This window comes from Sapajus apella, unplaced genomic scaffold (genome assembly GCF_009761245.1).
Source record: "Sapajus apella isolate SASKATOON/1434 unplaced genomic scaffold, GSC_monkey_1.0 scaffold7, whole genome shotgun sequence".
Classification (NCBI taxonomy): Eukaryota; Metazoa; Chordata; class Mammalia; order Primates; family Cebidae; genus Sapajus; species Sapajus apella.
The window spans coordinates 3,296,211-3,315,965 of NW_022436947.1; the positions used below are offsets into that span (position 1 = coordinate 3,296,211).

Sequence of the window (19,755 nt, forward strand, 5' to 3'; positions counted from 1 at the left end):
AAAAAAAAAAAAAAAAAAAAAAAAAAAAAAAAAAAATTCCAGCATGTTTGAAATTAAACTCCTGAAGTCTCTCTCCCGACCCAAGTCTGGCCTCCCTGCTGTGAGGTCCTGACACTTTGTGCTTTTCCTTCATATCACTCATTGTATTCAGAGTGGAGAATGGGGGAAAAGCAAACAAGAAAGCAGTTAAGCAGACAGTTAAGGTAAGTCCTCCGTAGAATTTTTTTTTTTTTTTTTTTGGATACAGAGCCTCTCTCTGTTGCCCAGGCTGGAGTACAGTGGTGGGACCCTGGCTCACTCTAACCTCTGCCTCCTGGGTTCAAGCGATTCTCCTGCCTTAGCCTCCTGAGTAGCTGGGATTACAGGTGCCCACCACCACACCTGGCTAATTTTTGGTATTTTTGTAGAGACAAGGTTACACCGTGTTGGCCAGGATGGTCTCGATCTCCTGATCTTATGCTCTGACTGCCTCAGCCTCCCAAAGTGTTGAGATTAGAGATTACAGGTGTGAGGCACTGTGCCCACTCTTTTGTTTGTTTGTTTTGCCCAGGCTGGACTTGAACTCCTGGCCTCAGGTGATCCTCCCATCTCAGCCCCTCAAAGTGCCAGGATTACAGCCATGCGCCACTACTCCCAACCTTCTTTCACATCCTTAATGCCATGATTTTTTACTTTATTTCTAACTAGGTTTATTTTTTTCCTGAAATAAAATACTTTGCGCATTAATTTATCAACCTCGGCCGGGCGCGGTGGCTCACGCTTGTAATCCCAGCACTTTGGGAGGCCGAGGCGGGTGGATCACGAGGTCAAGAGATCGAGACCATCCTGGTCAACATGGTGAAACCCCGTCTCTACTAAAACTACAAAACATTAGCTGGGCATGGTGGTGCGTGCCTGTAATCCCAGCTACTCAGGAGGCTGAGGCAGGAGAATTGCTTGAACCCAGGAGGCGGAGGTTGCGGTGAGCTGAGATCGCGCCATTGCACTCCAGCCTGGGTAACAAGAGCGAAACTCCGTCTCAAAAAAAAAAAAAAAAAAAAAATTTATCAACCTCACTTATTTCTATTTTCTGTATTCATTTAGCCTTTTGTTTTTATTCTGTTGCACTAATTTCTTAGGTTTATTAACTTTAACTTCTTGAATTGGAAGAGTAGTTTATTGTTTTCATTATTTCTTTTATATTAATATATTTTTTTCTTTTGTTTTTGAGACAAAGTTTGCTCCATCACCCAGGCTGGAGTGTAATGTCATGATCTCAGCTCACTGCAACCTCTGCTTCCTGGGTTCAAGCAATCCTCCTGCCTCAGCCTCCCAAGTAGCTCTGGGATTACAGGCTCCCACCACCATGCCTGGCTAACTGTTTTTGTATTTTTAGTAGAGACGGGGTTTTGCCATGTTAGCCAGGCTGGTCTCGAACTTCTGACCTCAGGTGATCCTCCCACCTTAGCTTCCCAAAGTGCTGGGATTACAGGCATGAGCCACTGCACCCAGATCTCTATATTAACATATTATATATCAACAAAGTTTATAATCATTTACATTTTTTTCTTAGTGTAAAAATATGCTTGTTACAAAGCTTCAGACATAGAAGTGTGTAACTGAATATCATCAAAATTAAGGCTGTTGACCAAGCATGGTGGCTCACACCTGTACTCCCGGTGCTTCGGGAGGTCGAGGAGGGAGGATTGCTTGATCCTAGGAATCTGAGACCAGCCTGAGCAACATAGTGGGACCCCATATCTACAACAAATAAAAAATTAGCTGGGCATGGTGGCACATGCCTGTAGTCCTAGCTAATTGGAAGGCTGAGCTGAGAGGATCGCTTGAGCCCAGGAGGTCGAGGCTGCAGTGAGTTGTGACTATACCACTGCACTCAGCCTGGGCAACAGAGTGAGACCCTGTCTCAAAGAAAAAAAAAGAAGAAGAAATTAAGGTTTTTGAGATAGAAATAATTTTGTAAAGGTTTATTGAAAGCCAAATGTGATGACCACAAAGTTGGGAGTGTTCTGGAATCTGTCACAAGGAGAAAAGTTTTTATAGGAAAGTTTAAAAGAAAGAAGTCTTTTATGTCAGAGTTGTTCTCTTTTCATTGGAGGGTATAATATAGAGGTTACGATCATTAGCTGCAGATGATAACAAGGGTTACAAAGGTCTATGTGCAAGACAGTCAGTAAAATTTCATGCTTTAGCTAATCATGTTTTTTTGGACAGTCTCACTCCGTCACCAAGGCTGAAGTGCAGTGGTGCAATCTTGGCTCACTGCAACCTCTACCTCTCGGGTTCAAACAATTCTTGTGCCTCAGCCTCCTGAGTAGCTGGGATCACGGGTGCATGCTGCCACGCCCAGCAAATTTTTTATTGTTATTAGAGAAGGGGCTTCACCATGTTGGCCAGACTGGTCTTGAACCCCTGGTCCGAATTGATCCACCTGTCTTGGCCTCCCAAAGTTCTGGGATGACAGGCGTGAGCCACCACACCTGGACTGCTTTAGCTAATCGTTAAGTAAATCTGCACCCTATTCAGTGTCAGCAGGTTTTACATTGATCAGTACATCAACAATATGAAAAGTTTACCGTAAGATAGTTGACTTGGAGACAGAATGTCACCATCGATCAGAAGACCTCCCCAAAATGGATTAATTTGGAAGCCTGCTTATTTCTAAACTGTCAAATGTGACCTGTAAGTTATGAGAAAGGGAAAATTACGTGTAATTCATTACCAGAGATAATCACTGTTCGTAATTCTGAGGATATTCTTCCAGATGCTTTTCTATACATATATTTTGTCCCTCTGGGTGTGTCTGTGTATGTTCCAGTCATATTTGTATATATGTGGATGTGAATGTTTATATAGATGTTTTATGTACATATTATATGTATGATATATAGATGCTTGCGTAACATGTTTATATGTTACATGAATTATATATAGATGCTTACGTATCTGTAGATATATTTACCTCCATGAGTATCTGTAGATCTATCTAGATATATCTCTGGATCTATGTTACGGTGCCCTGCAGAGGCAGATGGATAGCATCCTTTTCAAAGTTTGGTCCAGGTGTTGAGACTGATGGTGCCACACACGTACACACCACGAGGGTGTAAAATGGTTTCTTACCTTGTTACCAACTGGAGGTCCTGGGAGAGTAGGACAGACCTCTCAAGCAGGTCAGAAATAGCCCAAGAGAGCAAGGGAAGGTGACTGGCCTGAGTGTTTACTATGGTTAGGGGTGGAACCGTGGTGAGGGCCCTTATGAAAGGGCAGGAGCTTTTGTGTTTTAAATCTCCTGCTGGCACCAAAGGAAGGAGCACTCAGGCTTTCTCATAAGCTTGTCCAGATGTGGAACACAAAAGGAAGCAGGGGGAGGGGTGAGGCTTAAAGGCCATGAGCAAACATCAGATGGAGTCAGACATCTCTTTACAGTATATGGCTACATCTGTGTGAGTATGTAGATATGTCTGTGTATAAACACACACATCTACATACATATATTGCAGTTGCCTTTTCTCACTAATCTAATGTCAGTACATGTAGATTACCCTTATTCTTTTAAGTAGGTGCATAGATTTCTGTGGCATGGAATAGTCGTAACTAGACAGCCATCACCTTGTCAATAAATACGTTGTTTCTGTTTTATTTTTTTTCTGCTATTTACAAGCAATGGGAAACTGAACATTATGCATAATACACCATTGTTCACATGCAGCTATTTTTTTTCAAGATACAGGGTCTTGCTTTGTTGCCCAGGCTGCCAAGGCTATTCACAGGAGTGATCATGGCTCACTGTAGCCTCAGACTTTGGGCTCAAGTGATCCCCCTGCCTCAGCCTTCAAATATCTGAGACTATAAGCATGCACTACTATGCCCAGCTTATGTGCAACTGTTTTAATCATTTACCATACAGTTATTGAGCCTTTTAATGTTCCAGACACTCTAAAGTAGTCAAGGTCTCAGATTCTTGGAAGTTACCTACTATTGGAGAACAGACAAGGGATGAACAGTCAAGTAATATGTCAGATATGATTAGTGCTATGAAAACATAAAACAGGAAGGAGCTAGTGATGTGGTTAGAGAGAGTTTCTACAATAGGACAGAGACATGTGGGAAGTAAGGCGGTGACTCAGGAGCATGTTGGAGGGAAAAGCAGAATTCTGTGGGAAAAGTCTATTGAATTATTTCTAGGTCCAAAGAGTGTACATTTAAAAGTGGATGACCAATCTTATCGAATTGTGTTTTATAGTTTTAAAAATTTATGCACTTCTCATTATAATAATTTATTATAAATTCTTTTTTTCTCCCCTACATCTTCCCATTTCCCCCTACTCCTGGTAATCATCGTTTTATTCTGTGTATCTGATTTTTTTTCTTTTTTAGATATATAAGAGCGATCATGCAGTATTTGTCTTTTTATGCCTGGCTTATTATCATTTTAGCATAATGTCCTCTAGGTTCATTTATGCTGTTGCAAATGGCATTTCCTTCTGTTTTAAGGCCACCTAATCTTTCATTGTCTGTATATATCACAGTTTATTCGCCTTTTGGTGGACACTTTGGTTGTTTCCATATTTTGGCTAATGTGAATAATGCTCCAATGAGCATTTGCAGAGGGAGTGCAGATTATCTTTACAAGGTGGCAATTTTCTTTTCTTAGGGTATATATCCAGCAGAGGGATTGCTGAATCATCTGGTAGCACTATTTTTAATTTCTTTAGGAATATCATAGTATGTTCCATAGTAGCTTCACCAATCTACATTCCCACTGACAGTGGGTTTCCTTTCTCTACATTCTTGACAAAACTTACCTCATCATTTTGATAAACATGTGATATCTCACCACATGTGAGGTGATCTATCTCTGTGGTTTTTATTTTCATTTTCCTGATGATCAGTGAGGTTGAGCACATTTTTATATACCTCTTGGCCATTTGTATGCCTTCTTTGGAGAAATGTCTATTCAGGTCTATAAACACATTGTTAAGCAAGTATCCATTTCTTTTCATAATCACCAAAAGGAATAGCAGTCTTTTCTTTTGAGACAGTGTCTCACTCTGTCACCCAGGCTGGGGCACAATGGCACGGTCATGGCTCATTGCAGCCTCAAACTCCTGGGCTCTGGCGATCCTTCCACCTCAGCCTTCTGAGTAGCTGGGACTACAGGCGCGTGCCTCTGTGCCTAATTTTTTAATTATTATTTGTAGAGACAGGGTCTCCCTGTGTTGCCAGGCTGGTCTTGAACTCCTGGGCTCCAGCTAGGGCTCCTCCCACCTCAGCCTCCCAATTTCGACAGTTACAGGTGTGAACCACTGCACCCAGCCAGGGATAGCAGGTTTATAAACCTTTTTCAATCTGGTGAGCAATAAATTATAACTTGTCTTAATTTGCACTTTATTCATTATTAATAAAGTTGAGCAGCTTTCATTTACTATCTTTTCCTATTGTATTAATTTTATTTATGTGATTTGCAATTTTTCTACAGGCTATTAGCCATATACTGTTGTACTACAGATGTTTCTATATTGTTTCTATTTTGGTTTTACTATCAAGTTTTTTGGCAAACAAAATATTAAATTTGTATGTAGTCAATTTACCAATTATTTTCACTCATGGTGTTTGTTTTCGGTCATGCTTAAATGGCCTTCATCACTTGTTCACTCATATTTCTGCAAATATTTACAAAACATCAAAAGTTCAGAGGCTTTCAGTGTTTCATCTAACACATTACATTGATTTTTTTCATAATTTATGCATAAGGCCTGAAGTAAGGATCTAGCATGTGCTCTCTCTCTCTCTCTCTCTCTCTTTTTTTTTTTTTTTTTTTTTTTTTGAGATGGAGTCTCGTGCTGTCACCCAGGCTGGAGTGCAATGGCATGATCTTGGCTCACTGCAACCTCCACCTCCCAGGTTCAAGCGATTCTCCTGCCTCAGCCTCCTGAGTAGCTATGATTACAGATACCTGCCACCACACCCAGCTAATTTTTGTATTTTTAGTAGAGACGGGGTTTCACCATGTTGGTCAGGCTGGTCTCAAACTCCTGATCTTGTGATCTTCCTGCCTCAGCCTCCCAAAGTGCTGGGATTATAGGTTTGAGTCACCGTGCCTGGCCTGGATCTAGCTCTAAAAAGCCACAAAATGCCCAGCTAGTTATTCTGAGGCCATCAGTCATCCTTGTCCATCTCCCTCTAATGATTAAACACGTCCCTGTTAGAATAAACCAAATGTCCATAGATATTTGGATCTATTTTATGACTCATTGCTTTACTGGTCTCTTTATTCCAGCACCAACACTACACTGCTAATGATTGCAGCGTTGATTCCTCCAAGGCCAGTAACCTCTCTGACTCCCTCTACCCCCCACATGTTTTCAGAAGTTGCCTAATTTTTCTTACATAGTAATTCTTTCTAATTAGCTTTACTACATAAAGAATCCAGTTTATTTTAAAATGTTGTTGTAATTTGTCTTTTGACATTTCTATATCTCTTATTAATTTTTCTTGCTATATTGCTCAGGTTGGAGTACAATTATAGTAGCTATTCTCAGGTCAATTATAGAACACTGTGGCCTCTAACTCCTGACCTTAAGTGATCCTCCTGCCTTAACCTTCCAAGTATCTGGGACTGCAGTTGCGAGCTTCTGTGCCTGGCCAAGTTAACCTTAGATTTTTTTCTCAAGATCCTGTTGGGATGTTAATTTCTATTAGAATTACAGATTGTTTTGGAGAAGATTATATTTTTACAAGATTATATTTTCCTAAGAACTGAAATAGATTTTCTATGTGCTTAGTAGAGTTACAGTTTTCCTATACATTTCTTGTAAAGTTTATTCCTAATATTCTATTTTTGTTCCTATTAGCTGTGTCCTGTAAATTTAATATGTCGTGTTTTCATTCCATTCCGTGTATTTTTAGTTTTTCTTGAGACTTCTTTGGTGAATGGATAACATTAGAAGTGTTTGGAGATTTTGCTGTTAGCTGTTCTTAGCTGTACATCCTTTTGGGACAAGAACACACACAATGATTTCAATTCTTTTAAATCTGTTGAGGTTCGTTTTATGGCCCTGGATATGGCTTATCTTGGTGAATGTTAAGTGGGCACGTGAACTGAAGATGTATTTTGCTGTTATTGAGTGGACTGTCCTACAAATGTCAGTTAGGTCTCCTGGCTTGATGGTGTCATAAAGTTCTATGCTGATTTGCTGTCTAATAGTTTGATCAATTGTTGAGGTAGGAGTATTAAAGTCTCCAACTATTTGTGGATGTCTTTTTCCTTTTATTTCTAATGGTTTTGCTGAATGTATTTGGAAGCTCTTTTGTTTGATGTGTAACCTTTAGTATAGCTTCTTAGTGGACTGACCTTTTTGTCGTTGTGTGATGTCTCTCTTTATCCTCTTCTGGACTGCTTTCTAGAAGAAGAAATTAACAACAGATCTCTTTCCTTTTAATACAGTAAATCTGGAGTGGTCTCTGAAAATCTGCATTAAAAAAAAATTCCAAGATGATTTTTATAATCTTATAATCAGGTATTACTCAGAGTTCTTGCTTATAAACAATAGAAACTGACTTTAGTAAACTTAGAATTTATCAAAAAAAATATCTAGTAACATCTACTGGATTGTTAAGTCTTGTTATGAAGCTTCAGGGAAGCCAGAAAGCCTAGGCAGTTATTCTCCCTGACCCTGGCTGATGGAGCACAGTTATGTGACCTAAACTCAGCCCATCAGGGTCTGACACCACTTAGGACTTTAAATGTGGTGTAAGGATGTAAAGTAGGGATAGTTTAGGATTCATGCTGGTGGGGCAAGAATTTTGGTGTCCAGTAATAGAAGTAGCAATAATGACAGAATCTAGGCACATGCCTGATTATGGCATGATCTGATCTTAGTTCAAACTGCCTGGCCTTTTGCTTTCTATCCCTTTTCTAAGCTTGCTTCCCAGACTTCCAGCAGTAAACACACACACACACCACACACACACACACACACACACACACACACACACACACACGGTATACAAACTCCTGTTTGGGGAAAATTGTAATTATTTTGGGAGTGAAAATCAGCATAGTATCTATCACTTGCTAGGTCAATTGCCAAATAATGAGTGAGGTTAATATTGTGGGTTCTGTTTGCATGGTGAGTGGAATTATTTAGTGTTTTGGAAGCCAGCAGCCCTGAAACATGGGAGGTAGGCTCCCAAATTGTGTACCATAAGGGAATCTAAATGGTGGTGGTAACACTAGGCTGTGCGTGGGGATCTGTATCTGGCTTTAGACAAGTAGTTACTGAGACTAGTCACTTAGTCTAGGCTCATCTGTAAAGGGAAGAAATTGTATTAAGCCAGATAGTTTCTAGGCCTTTCTTAATTATGTTATTCTGTGATTCTAGAGAGTTTTGCTGCTGGTTAACCTCTTCATACTCTATTGTCGTGAGATTAGTGGAGAACTGTCAAGAACACAGACCAAGAGAAACTGAAGTATGAGACGTAGTGTCTGAATTAGTCAGTATCTGAGTGGAAAGGTCCAGGCCAAAGAATGTACACAGATGGACAGAAACCCACTTACTGTGGAAAAATGGACACCAAAGAGTTTTGGTGTCACACAGGTTTGTCACCCAACTCCATAACTGGAGGAAAGACACATCAGTAATTCTTTCAGAGATGCTGACATAACATCTCTTCCAAAAAGAACTTTTGCCTGTTTTATGCTGTCTGGACTAAAGAGAAAGGGATATTTGGCAGAGAGAGGATAGAGCATGACGTGAGAGTTAGAAGTTAAGCAAGTTGAACTGGTATGAGAGAGGAGTTGGGAAAATGGGCCCATCCCCCGTCTTCTCCAGATACCAAAACCTGGCTCTGGAGATGCCTGACAGGCAGGTGCCAAGAGAGGTCTTACCTGCCCAGTGCGTATTAATGCAGTCCCTGCTTTTTTTTTTTTTTCCTCAGGAGGCTGATGCAGGAGAATTTTGAGATGGAGTTTCGCTCTTGTTGCCCAGGCTGGAGTGCAGTAGTGCAATCTCAGCTCACCGCAACCTCTGCCTCCCGGGTTCAAGCAATTCTCCTGCCTCAGCCTCCTGAGCAGCTGAGATTACAGTCATGTGCCACCATACCCAGCCAATTTTGTATTATTAGTAGAGATGGGGCTTCTCCATGTTGGTCAGGCTGGTCTCGAACTCCCGACGTCAGGTAATCCACCTCGGTCTCCCAAAGTGCTGGGATTACAGGCGTGAGCCACCAAGTCCCTGCTCTTGAACTAATCACACAAAATGACTATACCAGATTGGCTCAGATAAATCAATTTGTCAGGAAGGTACAACCTGCAGAATGGCTGCAAAGGACCATCTTAGTGAAGTGAATCCGTATTTTCCTTTTCACATAAATAAGAGTTTTGAAGTGACTGGAGCACAATAAATTGAGTAATTCTCTTGTAACTTGCAGGTTCTTATGAGTGCATCAATATTGGGGGCCCTGTGTCTTTTCTCATCTGTCTGTGTTATATGCGCCATTTCTGCATTTACTCTCCCCATTGAGACCAAAGGACGGGCCTTACAGGTGAGTGGTGCAGGGAACTCTGAAGTCTTTCTGACTACCGCTTTTGCCCAGGGGAAATGAATGTGGTATATGGGCATTCTTCTTTTTGGCAGACGTGATATCCGTGTTTGTGTTAAACACAGTATATGTTTAGCAGCTTTCAATAGAAAAACTGAGTCTGCAGTTTTTTCCACATATAGCTTTGAGCATCATTTTAGTTAAAATAACTAATAATTCATATCAGATTTCTTTCTGTAAAGTTGTAGTTTGAATAACAAGAATTTTTGTTTGATTTGTGAGACAAAGTCTCACCCTGTCACCAGGCTAGAGTGCAGTGGCGCGATCTCAGCTCACTGCAACCTCCGCCTCCCGGGTTCAAGTAATTCCCCTGCCTCAGCCTCCAAGTAGCTGGGACTACAGGCATGCACCACTATGCCCGGCTGATTTTTTGTATTTTAGTAGAGATGGGGTTTCACCATGTTGGCCAGGCTGGTCTGGAACTCCTGACCTTGGGATCCACCCACCTCAGCCTCCCAAAGTGCTGGGATTACAGGTGTGAGCCACTGTGCCCAGCAATAACTTCTTTTTCTAATGACAGTTGTTGAGGCCTCAGGATTCTACCCTTCCCACTTTTCTTTTCTTTTCTTTTTTTTTTTTTTGAAATGGAGTCTTGCTCTGTCATCTGGCTGGAGTGCAGTGGCGGAATCTCGGCTCACTGCAACTTCCGCCTCCTGGGTTCAAGCGATTCTTCCACCTCACCCTCCCGAGCAGCTGGGAACACAGACGCGTGCCACCACGCCCGGCTAATTTTTGTATTTTTAGTAGAGACAGGGTTTCACCATGTTGGCCAGGATGGTCTAGATCTCTTAACCTCGTGATCTGCCCGCTTGGCCTCCCAAAGTGCTGGGATTACAGGCATGAGCCACCGCGACTGACCCCCTCCCACTTTTCTCTCTGGATGTAAGCCTTGCTGCAGAGCTGAAAATGGCTGGCAGAGCTGCAACAGCTATTTGTGTTGCCCTTGGGACCACATGATTTCAGTGTTGGCCCAGCTTCATTCACCTCTGGTCCCTGTGGGAAGAACTGAGTCAGAAGCTTGAATGCTGCACCAGTCACCATTCAATACTAACAGCAGCACTGAATGCTCACTCTATTTTGCAAAGTACATTAAAAAGAAAAAACACCCCTCAAAAGTATAAGGCATGCTTCCAGGCTCCAGGTTGAAGAGAGGGCCTCTCCTACCCCTACCCTTATGGTTGGATTCAGTGGAGGATGGTCACATCCAAGTACAGGTGGTGGGTCTGACGTTTTCCTGCCTTCAACACAAAGCTTGTAGCTGGCATAGAAGGGCATGTGTGTGTGCTTATGGGGAAGGGGGAGAAGAGTTGGGTTAGGTGACTGGTCACACAGTTTAGTTGACCCTGAGCTGCCATCTCTCCCTGAGGCCGTGGTCATGATGCTTCTGTGGCTGAATGTTACTTGTCCTGTCTGCCATGTCCTACTCATAGTAAACCTTATATGCATTCATACTTGTTTTGGTACCGATATGTTTTGTTTCTCTGAGTAGACACAAGGAAGGCACTATTGAGTATTAAAGGCTTAGTCTTTTTTCTTTTGTTGTAACAGTCTAGCTCTGTGGCCCAGGCTGGAGTGCAGTGGCACAACCTCAGCTCACTGCACCCTCTGCCTCCTGGGTTCAAGTGATTCTCCTGCCTCAGCCTGCCAAGTAGCTGTGATTAAGATAAATAACCTTATTATCTTGCCTTACCTCCAACTATTAACCTAGTAGGAGAAACCTTTGTAGTCATAGCTATACCACCACGTCTGGCTAATATTTGTATTTTTTTTTTTTTTTTTGAGACGGAGTTGTGCTTTTGTTACCCAGGCTGGAGTGCAATGGCGCGATCTCGGCTCACCACAACCTCCGCCTCCTGGGTTCAGGCAATTCTCCTGCCTCAGCCTCCTGAGTAGCTGGGATTACAGGCACACACCACCATGCCCAGCTAATTTTTTGTAGTTTTAGTAGAGACGGGGTTTCACCGTGTTGACCAGGATGGTCTCGATCTCTTAACCTCGTGATCCACCCGCCTCGGCCTCCCAAAGTGCTGGGATTACAGGCTTGAGCCACCGCGCCCGGCCAATATTTGTATTTTTAATATTGACACCATGTTGATCAAGCTGGTCTTGAACTTCTGACCTCAAGTGATCCACCTACCTTGGCCTCCCAAACTGCTGGGGTTATAGATGTAGGCCACCGAGCCTGGCCTAGTTTGTCTATCTTTAAGGCTAGTTTATCTTTAAGGTAATAATGCATTTAAATCAGATTAGATGATCTATTATATAATTGTGAATTTAGGGCTTTTAGTTCCTTACTCAGAAAGGTGATTCATTCATTGAATGCTTAAAGCCAGAGACTTAGATAATTGATATGCTTCTTTTTAATCATAAGCAAAAAGATGATCAGATCCTTTATACAAATGAGAAAACTAAGGCACAAGTCGAGTAACTTGTATAAAAGAGTACACTAGTATTGTAGTGGGGCTGGCATTTAAACCAGACTGTAACACTAAGGGAACAGGAATTTAGCATCACTTAATTTTGCAAATAATGATACATATAAAAAGAAATCTGACTCACCATCTAAGGTGTCTGAGAATATCCTATTCAAGTCATATCCACCTAGAAGACTTTTGTCTTCTGTTGACTTGGTTTTAGCACTACGGTGAAATGATTCTGCAAGATTGTTGACAGCCTTTTAAGCAAACAAGTAGGTTCAATACAGTTGTCTGGGCTTGTATCCCTTGATGACTGCCACTAACTGGCTATGTGTCTTTGAGCAAATCTTAAAACACACACCCATACCTCCACCCCTAAATCAGTGTTGCAAGTGGTTACCACATGAAACCACCTGATACCAATACATCTTCTAGAAATGTTTGTAAGAACATGCCAAAAATGTTAACTTCCTTCCAACGCCACAAACACAGCACCCTAATAATGTGGATGAGCCAGCCTGGCCAATAGTTTTCAAGTGGTGTTGATTCTGTGTTACAGCTACCCTGCGAAACTGTGATTCAACGAGTCTGGTAAACTAAAAATCCAAAAACACCATCTAGAAAGAGAATATTGGCCAGGTGCAGTGGCTCATGTCTGTAATCCCAGCACTTTAGGAGGATGAGGCAGGTCAATCACCTGAGGTCAGGAGTTCAAGACCAGCATGGGCAATATGGTGAAACCCTGTCTCTACTAATATATATATATATATATATATATGTCTATTTTTAAAAAGTCCATTACTGATCTATTAAATAACTTTCTTCCAGCAAATTAAATGAAGATCTGCAAAGCTACGTCTACCAGACGAGAAAAATGACTTCCATCTTCAGAACTGTGGTACATTACTTAAAACTTGGTTTTACTTCTGTATGTCACTCAGTAGTAAAGTGATTATGATTTTTCTTTTTTAAAAAATAAGGCTTTACGGAAGTGGGGTGGGTAACTGGATATTGATCTCTTCCGTAAGAGACAATATATAAGGTACTTTTATAAAATATAATTTAAGCTTTGAAAGGGGTGCGAGAGGGAGATGGTGGGGAGAAGATGGCTTTTCTTCCTTGAAATCAAGTCTGTAAACCTTTATATGAATAAATACTAAATTATAAACTTATATTTGATATTCTCCCATGAGGTCTGTAGCTAAACTTGGACTGAAATTTTGTAGCTAAGGCAAGAACCTGGGATAATATCATTAATTCCTTTTTTTTTTTTCCCCCACCGACTTCCCATCATTAAATCTTTCAAGCCAATTAGAATAGCCACCAAGTTCAAATTAAAATTAGCCTATGTAACTTATATCCTCCATAGTTTGATAAAAATTGCCTATTCATAAAATGCTTAAATTAGAATATTACACATAATCACCAAGAAGCAGGGAATAAACTGTTTCCCCTTACATCCGCAATCTCTAATTTTATTTTTTTTATAGCGGGAATCTTTGAATCTTCTGATAGAGATTAATGAATGCAGCAGGCTTTCCTACATCATGTAATTACAGGCATGCCGTATTTTATTGTGCTTCTATATACTGTACTGTTACAAACAGCACATACTCACTTTGTCATATTTTGGTAATCTGTTACGGTGATTGGTGATCTTTGACGCTACTATTATGTTTTGGGAGTATCACTAACCACACTCATATAAGAAGCTTTGCCTACTGGATGTTCCCCCTTCTCTCTCCTTTTCCTTAGCCCTTCCTATCCCCTGAGACTCAGTAATATTGAAATTAGGCCAAATAACCCTACAATAGCCTGTAAATGTTCAAGTGAAAGGAAGACTTGCACATTTTCCATTTTAAATCTAAAGCTAGAAATGATTAAGCTTAGTGAGGAAGGCATGTTGAAAGCTAAGACAGGCTTAGAGCTAGGCCTCTTATGCCAAACAGCTAAGTCGTGAATGCACAAAGTTCTTGAAGGGGACTACTTTAGTAAACACACAAATAAGAAGAAAGCACAACAGCCTTATTGCTAATGTGGAAAAAGTTTGGTCTGGATAGGTCAAACTATCCACAACATTCCTTTAAGCCAAAACCTAATATAGAGCAGGACCCTACCTCTCTATGAAGGCAAGCGCAAGTTGAAGCAGCAAGTAACTAATAGAGACACAGCAGCAGCTTATTCAGATTTAGCTGAAATTACTGATGGTAGTTACAGTAAACAGATTTTCATGTAGATGAAACAGACTTCGTTTGGAAGAAGATGCCAACTAGGACTTTACAGTTACAAGTCAATGCCTGGCTTCAAAGAATAGGCTCTCTTCTTAGGGATTAATGCAGCAGGTGAAGCCAATACTCATTGACTGTTGTGAAAATTCTAGGGCTCTTAAGTATTACACTAAATCTATTCTTTTATTTTATAAATGGAGCAGTGCTTAGATGACAAAATTATCTGATTATGGGATGGTTAATTTTTTAAGCCTGTTGTTGAGACCTACCACTGAAAAGAAAGGACTTCATCTGAAACATTACTGCTCACTGACAATGTACCTAGTCACCTAAGATCTCAATAATTTAATGCCTGTTAACAAAATAGCCATTATGCAGACCATAGATCAAGAAGTAATTTTGACTTTCAAGTCTTATTAAGAAATACATTTCATAACGCTATAGCTGCCACTGATAGTGATTCCTCTGACGAATCTGGGCAAAGTAAATAGAAAACCTTCTGGAAACAATTCACCATTGTAGATGCCATTAAGAACGTTTGTGATACATGGGAAGCAGTCAGAATAACTCAGGAATGAGAAAGACTTCAGTGAAGAAAGGTACTACAGATATGACGGGAACACCAAGAGAACTAGAAGTGGAGCCTAAAGATGTGACTGAATTGCTGTAATCGCAAACTTGAACAGATGAGGACTTGCTTCTTGTGGGTGAGCAAGGAAAGTGGTTTCTTGAAGTAGAGTCTACTCCTGGTGAAATTGCTGTGACCATTGTTGAAATTACAACAAAGGATTTAGAATATTATATGAACTTAGTTGATAAAGCAGTAGCAGAGTTTGAGAAGATGGACTCTAATTCTGAAAGACATTCGTTCTACTGTAGATCAAATGCTATCAAACAGTATCATGTGCTACAGATAAATCTTTCATGAAAGGAAGAGTCAATTGATGCAGCAAACTTCATTAAGAAATTGCCACAGCCACCCAGCCTTCAGCAACTGCCACTCTGAACAGTCAGCAGCCATCAATATTGAGGCCAGACTCTCTATCAGCAAAAGATCGACCCACTGAAGACTTAGATGATCATTAGCACTTTTCAGTAATGAATTACTTCAAAAGTAAGATATGTGAGAAGCTATTTGGCGAAAGCTAAGGTATGTACATTTTTTAGATATAATTCTATTGCACACTTAATAGGCTGCAGTATAAACATAACTTCTAAAGCACTGGGAAACCGAACTATTTGTGACCATTTTTGATATTTACTTTATTGCAGTGGTCTGGATCTGAAGCTGCAATCTCTGTGGTATGCCTCTACTTACATGCTATTTGTTTTGGAAACCACTCCATGCAAGGCATCACACCTGTGCACACTGTACTCTTAAGGTTATGTATGCTGTAGAATGAAAGCCACTAAGGTCTATGCATTTATGCATAGGTTATGCATTTATGTTTTCCCTCTTAATTGCTGTTCAGCCTTGTTATAGTCTCTTTAAAGCACAGTCTATAATGGCAAAAACTACTTTTATAATATGAATGCCAAAATATTTTGTACTTTTTGTACTTTGGGATTTTTTTTCTTTTGAGATGGAGTCTTCTAGCGTTGCCCAGGCTGGAGTGCAATGGCACTATCTCGGCTTACTGCAATGTCCACCCCCTGGGTTCATGAGATTCTCGTGCCTCAGCCTCCTGAGTAGCTGAGATTACCGCCACACCCAGCTAATTTTTTTGTTTTTTTGTTTTTTGTTTTTTTTTTTTTTGAGGCAGAGTTTCGCTCTTGTTACCCAGGCTGGAGTGCAATGGCGCGATCTCGGCTCACCGCAACCTCCGCCTCCCGGGTTCAGGCAATTCTCCTGCCTCAGCCTCCTGAGTAGCTGGGATTACAGGCATGCACCACCATGCCCAGCTAATTTTTTGTAGTTTTAGTAGAGACGGGGTTTCACCGTGTTGACCAGGATGGTCTTGATCTCTTGACCTCGTGATCCACCCGCCTCGGCCTCCCAAAGTGCTGGGATTACAGGCTTGAGCCACCGCGCCCGGCCTTTTTTTGTATTTTTAGTAGAGACGAGGTTTCACTATGTTGGCTAGATTAGTCTCAAAACCCTGACCTTGTGATCCACCTGCCTCGGCCTCCCAAAGTGCTGGGATTACAGGCGTGAGCCACCACACTCAGCTTGTACTTTGGGTTTTCTTTCTTTTTTTTCTTTTTTTTTTTTTTTTTTTTTTTTTATTCCAAATTTCCCCCTTGCTACCCAGACTGGAGTGCAATGGCGCGATGTCGGCTCACCGCAACCTCCGCCTCCTGGGTTCAGGCAATTCTCCTGCCTCAGCCTCCTGAGTAGCTGGGATTACAGGCACGTGCCACCATGCCCAGCTAATTTTTTGTAGTTTTAGTAGAGACGGGGTTTCACCGTGTTGACCAGGATGGTCTCGATCTCTTGACCTCGTGATCCACCCACCTCGGCCTCCCAAAGTGCTGGGATTACAGGCGTGAGCCACCGCGCCCGGCCTTACTTTGGGTTTTCTTAACATACATTCTTATTAGTGAATCCCTAATAGGACCAGTCAGATAACCAGCATCACTGTCAAAATCTGGCACTTACTGGCCTAGTTTGTTGTTCTTTCTTGCTAAGAACAACTTGGGTTGAGTGCGGTGGTCAAGAGATCAAGACCATCCTGGCCAACGTAGTAAAATCCGTCTCTACTAAAAATATAAAAAATTAGCTGGGTGTGGTGGCGCGTGTCTGTAGTCCTAGCTGCTTGGGAGGCTGAGGCAGGAGAATTGCTTGAACCTGAGAGGCGGAGGTTGCAGTGAGCCGAGATTGCACCATGCGCTCCAGCCTGGCGCCTGGTGACAGAGCGAGACTCTGTCTCAAAAAAAAAAAAAAAGTAATTCTCAGAAATTGAGAATCAAAATTTTTCAAACTTTGTAAGTGGAATTAACATAGCTAAAATATTTAAATGACTTCCAAAAGTCCCCACTCCATGTCTTTCCCACTTCCCCAAATGAGTTCCAGACAAGTAGAAGTTCTCATGGCATCTTTGGTTCTCCTACTCTGGGAGTGGCTGGTGTGAGGCAGAATAATCCCAAGATATTTGTCCCTGGCTTTCCTTTCTATCAGACTTTTTTTAAAAAATCTTTTAAGGCTGGTGAAATACATCTGTTAGAATTTTAAAAACTGTTTTCCTGTTACAGCTATTTATGGACTGGTAGCTTGCCCCTGTTTGTATCCATGTTACATCTGGAGGAACGACAGAGGTAGTAATGGAGACTCAAAGTAGTTAGAACTCTGCTGAAGTAACATTCAGTAATTTTTCCTTAAAAAAATCCTTGTGGTAAAATGGTCGCAGTAAAAATCCATCAAAGTTAATTTTTATTAAAACCAAAGCGCCAATCTGCCCCCAAAAATTAAAAACAAAAATACTGTTTCAGATGTCCTTCACAGTAAGTAAAACCTTCATGGAGAAAGATCTGTGATCTGATTGGCTAGCATTATTCTCACTCAGAAACATGACACCAGCATGTGAATTATGACAGTAAATTCACATCCAAGATGAATATGCAATAACGTTTATAAAAAGACATCGACTATTAATTCACTTAGGGCTATAAAATACTTTTTAAAATATGTACATGGTTATTTAAAAGGAGGAGCTCAATTTCAATAAGAAATTAAATGGCTGAACTCATGGTCACCATATAATGTTTTGAGACAGTTTTGTCCTTGTCGCCCAGGCTGGAGTGCAATGGTGTGTGATCTTGGCTCACTGCAACCTCCACCTTCCAAGTTCAAGCAATTCTCCTGCCTCAGCCTCCCGAAGTAGCTGGGATGACAGGTGCCCACCACCACATCCAGCTATTTTTTTGATATTTTTAGTTTAGACGGATTTTCACCATGTTGGCCAGGCTGGTCTTGAACTTCTGACCTCAGGTGGTCCATCTGCCTCGGCTTCCCAAAGTGCTGAGATTACAGATATGAGCTGGCATGGTAATTTTAATGGTCAATCAGATCACTCAATTTCTCTCATAACAAATACATATAAACCATAAAATGATTAGATCTTCAGTTTAAACCTAAAACCTTTTGTTTGTATGCAGCAACTGACTTTTGGGATTCACATGAATTTGGACCACAGCTCAGCAAAAGGAGGCGTTCCTGTTTTCACTGTCCCTCCTTGGAACTCAAATGTATGTGTCTAAGCACAGGAAGAACATAGGATATTGAAATGCAGTTTCATAAATGGAGCAATCGGCTGTATACTCACCCTTTTGACTATGGAGGTAACCTTTTTGAAAGCATTACTAATCAAGTTATACTACATCTGTACTACTGTGTGGTAGTAAAATATAGTAGTAGTAAAGCCAGTTCTTTAGCTTAGAAAAGAAAGTAAAACTACCACGATGAGAGGACATTTTCCTTTCCATTTTTTTTTTTTTTTTTTTTTTTTTAAGACGGGGTTTCACCATGTTGGTCAGGCTGGTCTTGACCTCCAAAGTGCTTGGATTACAGGCGTGAGCCACCATGCCCGGCCACATTTTTCTTTTCTTTTAGTATCTTCCACTTTCCTACCCTTCCATTCAGAAAAGACAAGCAGGGCATGTTAATTCAAAAGAAAAAATGATTGCAATGCCAGATACTGATCTAAAATGTAGTCTGTATTCAATATGGTCTACATCTGTTCATTTTGCCATAGCCGTATATGTCACTGGTTGAATACCTGGGTCTCCTTCTTGCAGGAAAGTCAGTTGCTTGGCACCTAGAAAAGCTATCATCAGTGAGGTGGAACTGAGTAAATCCTAGCTCCCACGTGGTCTGCTCATTCATAAGCCCTAGCCAAAGGTGTGGTAACATTCAGCAATGGGGGCCCACTGGGCTCCTGGTCTCAAATCCAGGGTGAAATCTCCCAGAGTTTACGGTCAAAGATACAGAGTGTACAAGTTCAGGTCAGGTTTACCTAAATCGCACTGAACTTTTGGAGGAATGCTTGATAAATGAGTGTGGGTTATAGTTAGTCTCATTTTATAGTTTACTTCTATTCGAATAGAATTTAAGGATGAGATCCACCTGGGAACACAGGTACTTGTAATAAAGTCAATGGATAGTAATCTAAAGACCATTACACAAGGGCTATTTACAGAGAGAAACCCAAGACCTTTACTTTTTTTTTTTTTTTTTTTTTTTTTTTTTTGAGACCGAGTCTCTGTTGCTCAGGCTGGAGTATGATGGTGAGATCTTGGGTCACTGCAACCTCCGCCTCCTGGGTCAAATGATTCTCCTGCTTCAGCCTCCTGTGTAGCTGGGATTACAGGTGGGGGCCACCATGCCTGGCTAATTTTTATATTTGTTGTAGAGACGGGATTTCACCACGTTGGCCAGACTGGTCTCAAACTCCTGACGTTGTGATCTGCCCACCTTGGCCTCCCAAAGTGCTGGTGGGATTACAGGTGTGAGCCACTGCATCTGGCCCCAAAACCTTTACTTTTAATATTATTAATTATGTATGACCAAA

The 19,755-nt window shown here is 41.1% G+C and overlaps 1 protein-coding gene across 6 annotated transcripts in view; it reads left to right on the forward strand.

Moving 5' to 3' along the window:
- SVOPL (SVOP like) overlaps positions 1 to 12,983 on the forward strand; it is a 105,739-nt gene extending 92,756 nt beyond the window's left edge. For 5 of the 6 annotated variants that reach the window (XM_032275865.1, XM_032275866.1, XM_032275869.1 and 2 more), the window contains 2 exons: positions 9,433 to 9,546; positions 12,849 to 12,983. In XM_032275865.1, the coding sequence (XP_032131756.1) occupies positions 9,433 to 9,546; positions 12,849 to 12,860 (126 nt within the window). In that variant the 3' untranslated portion in view covers positions 12,861 to 12,983. The remainder of the gene's footprint in view (positions 1 to 9,432; positions 9,547 to 12,848) is intronic. The other variant, XM_032275864.1, reaches the window with a different exon arrangement.
- Positions 12,984 to 19,755: the final 6,772 nt, after the last annotated feature.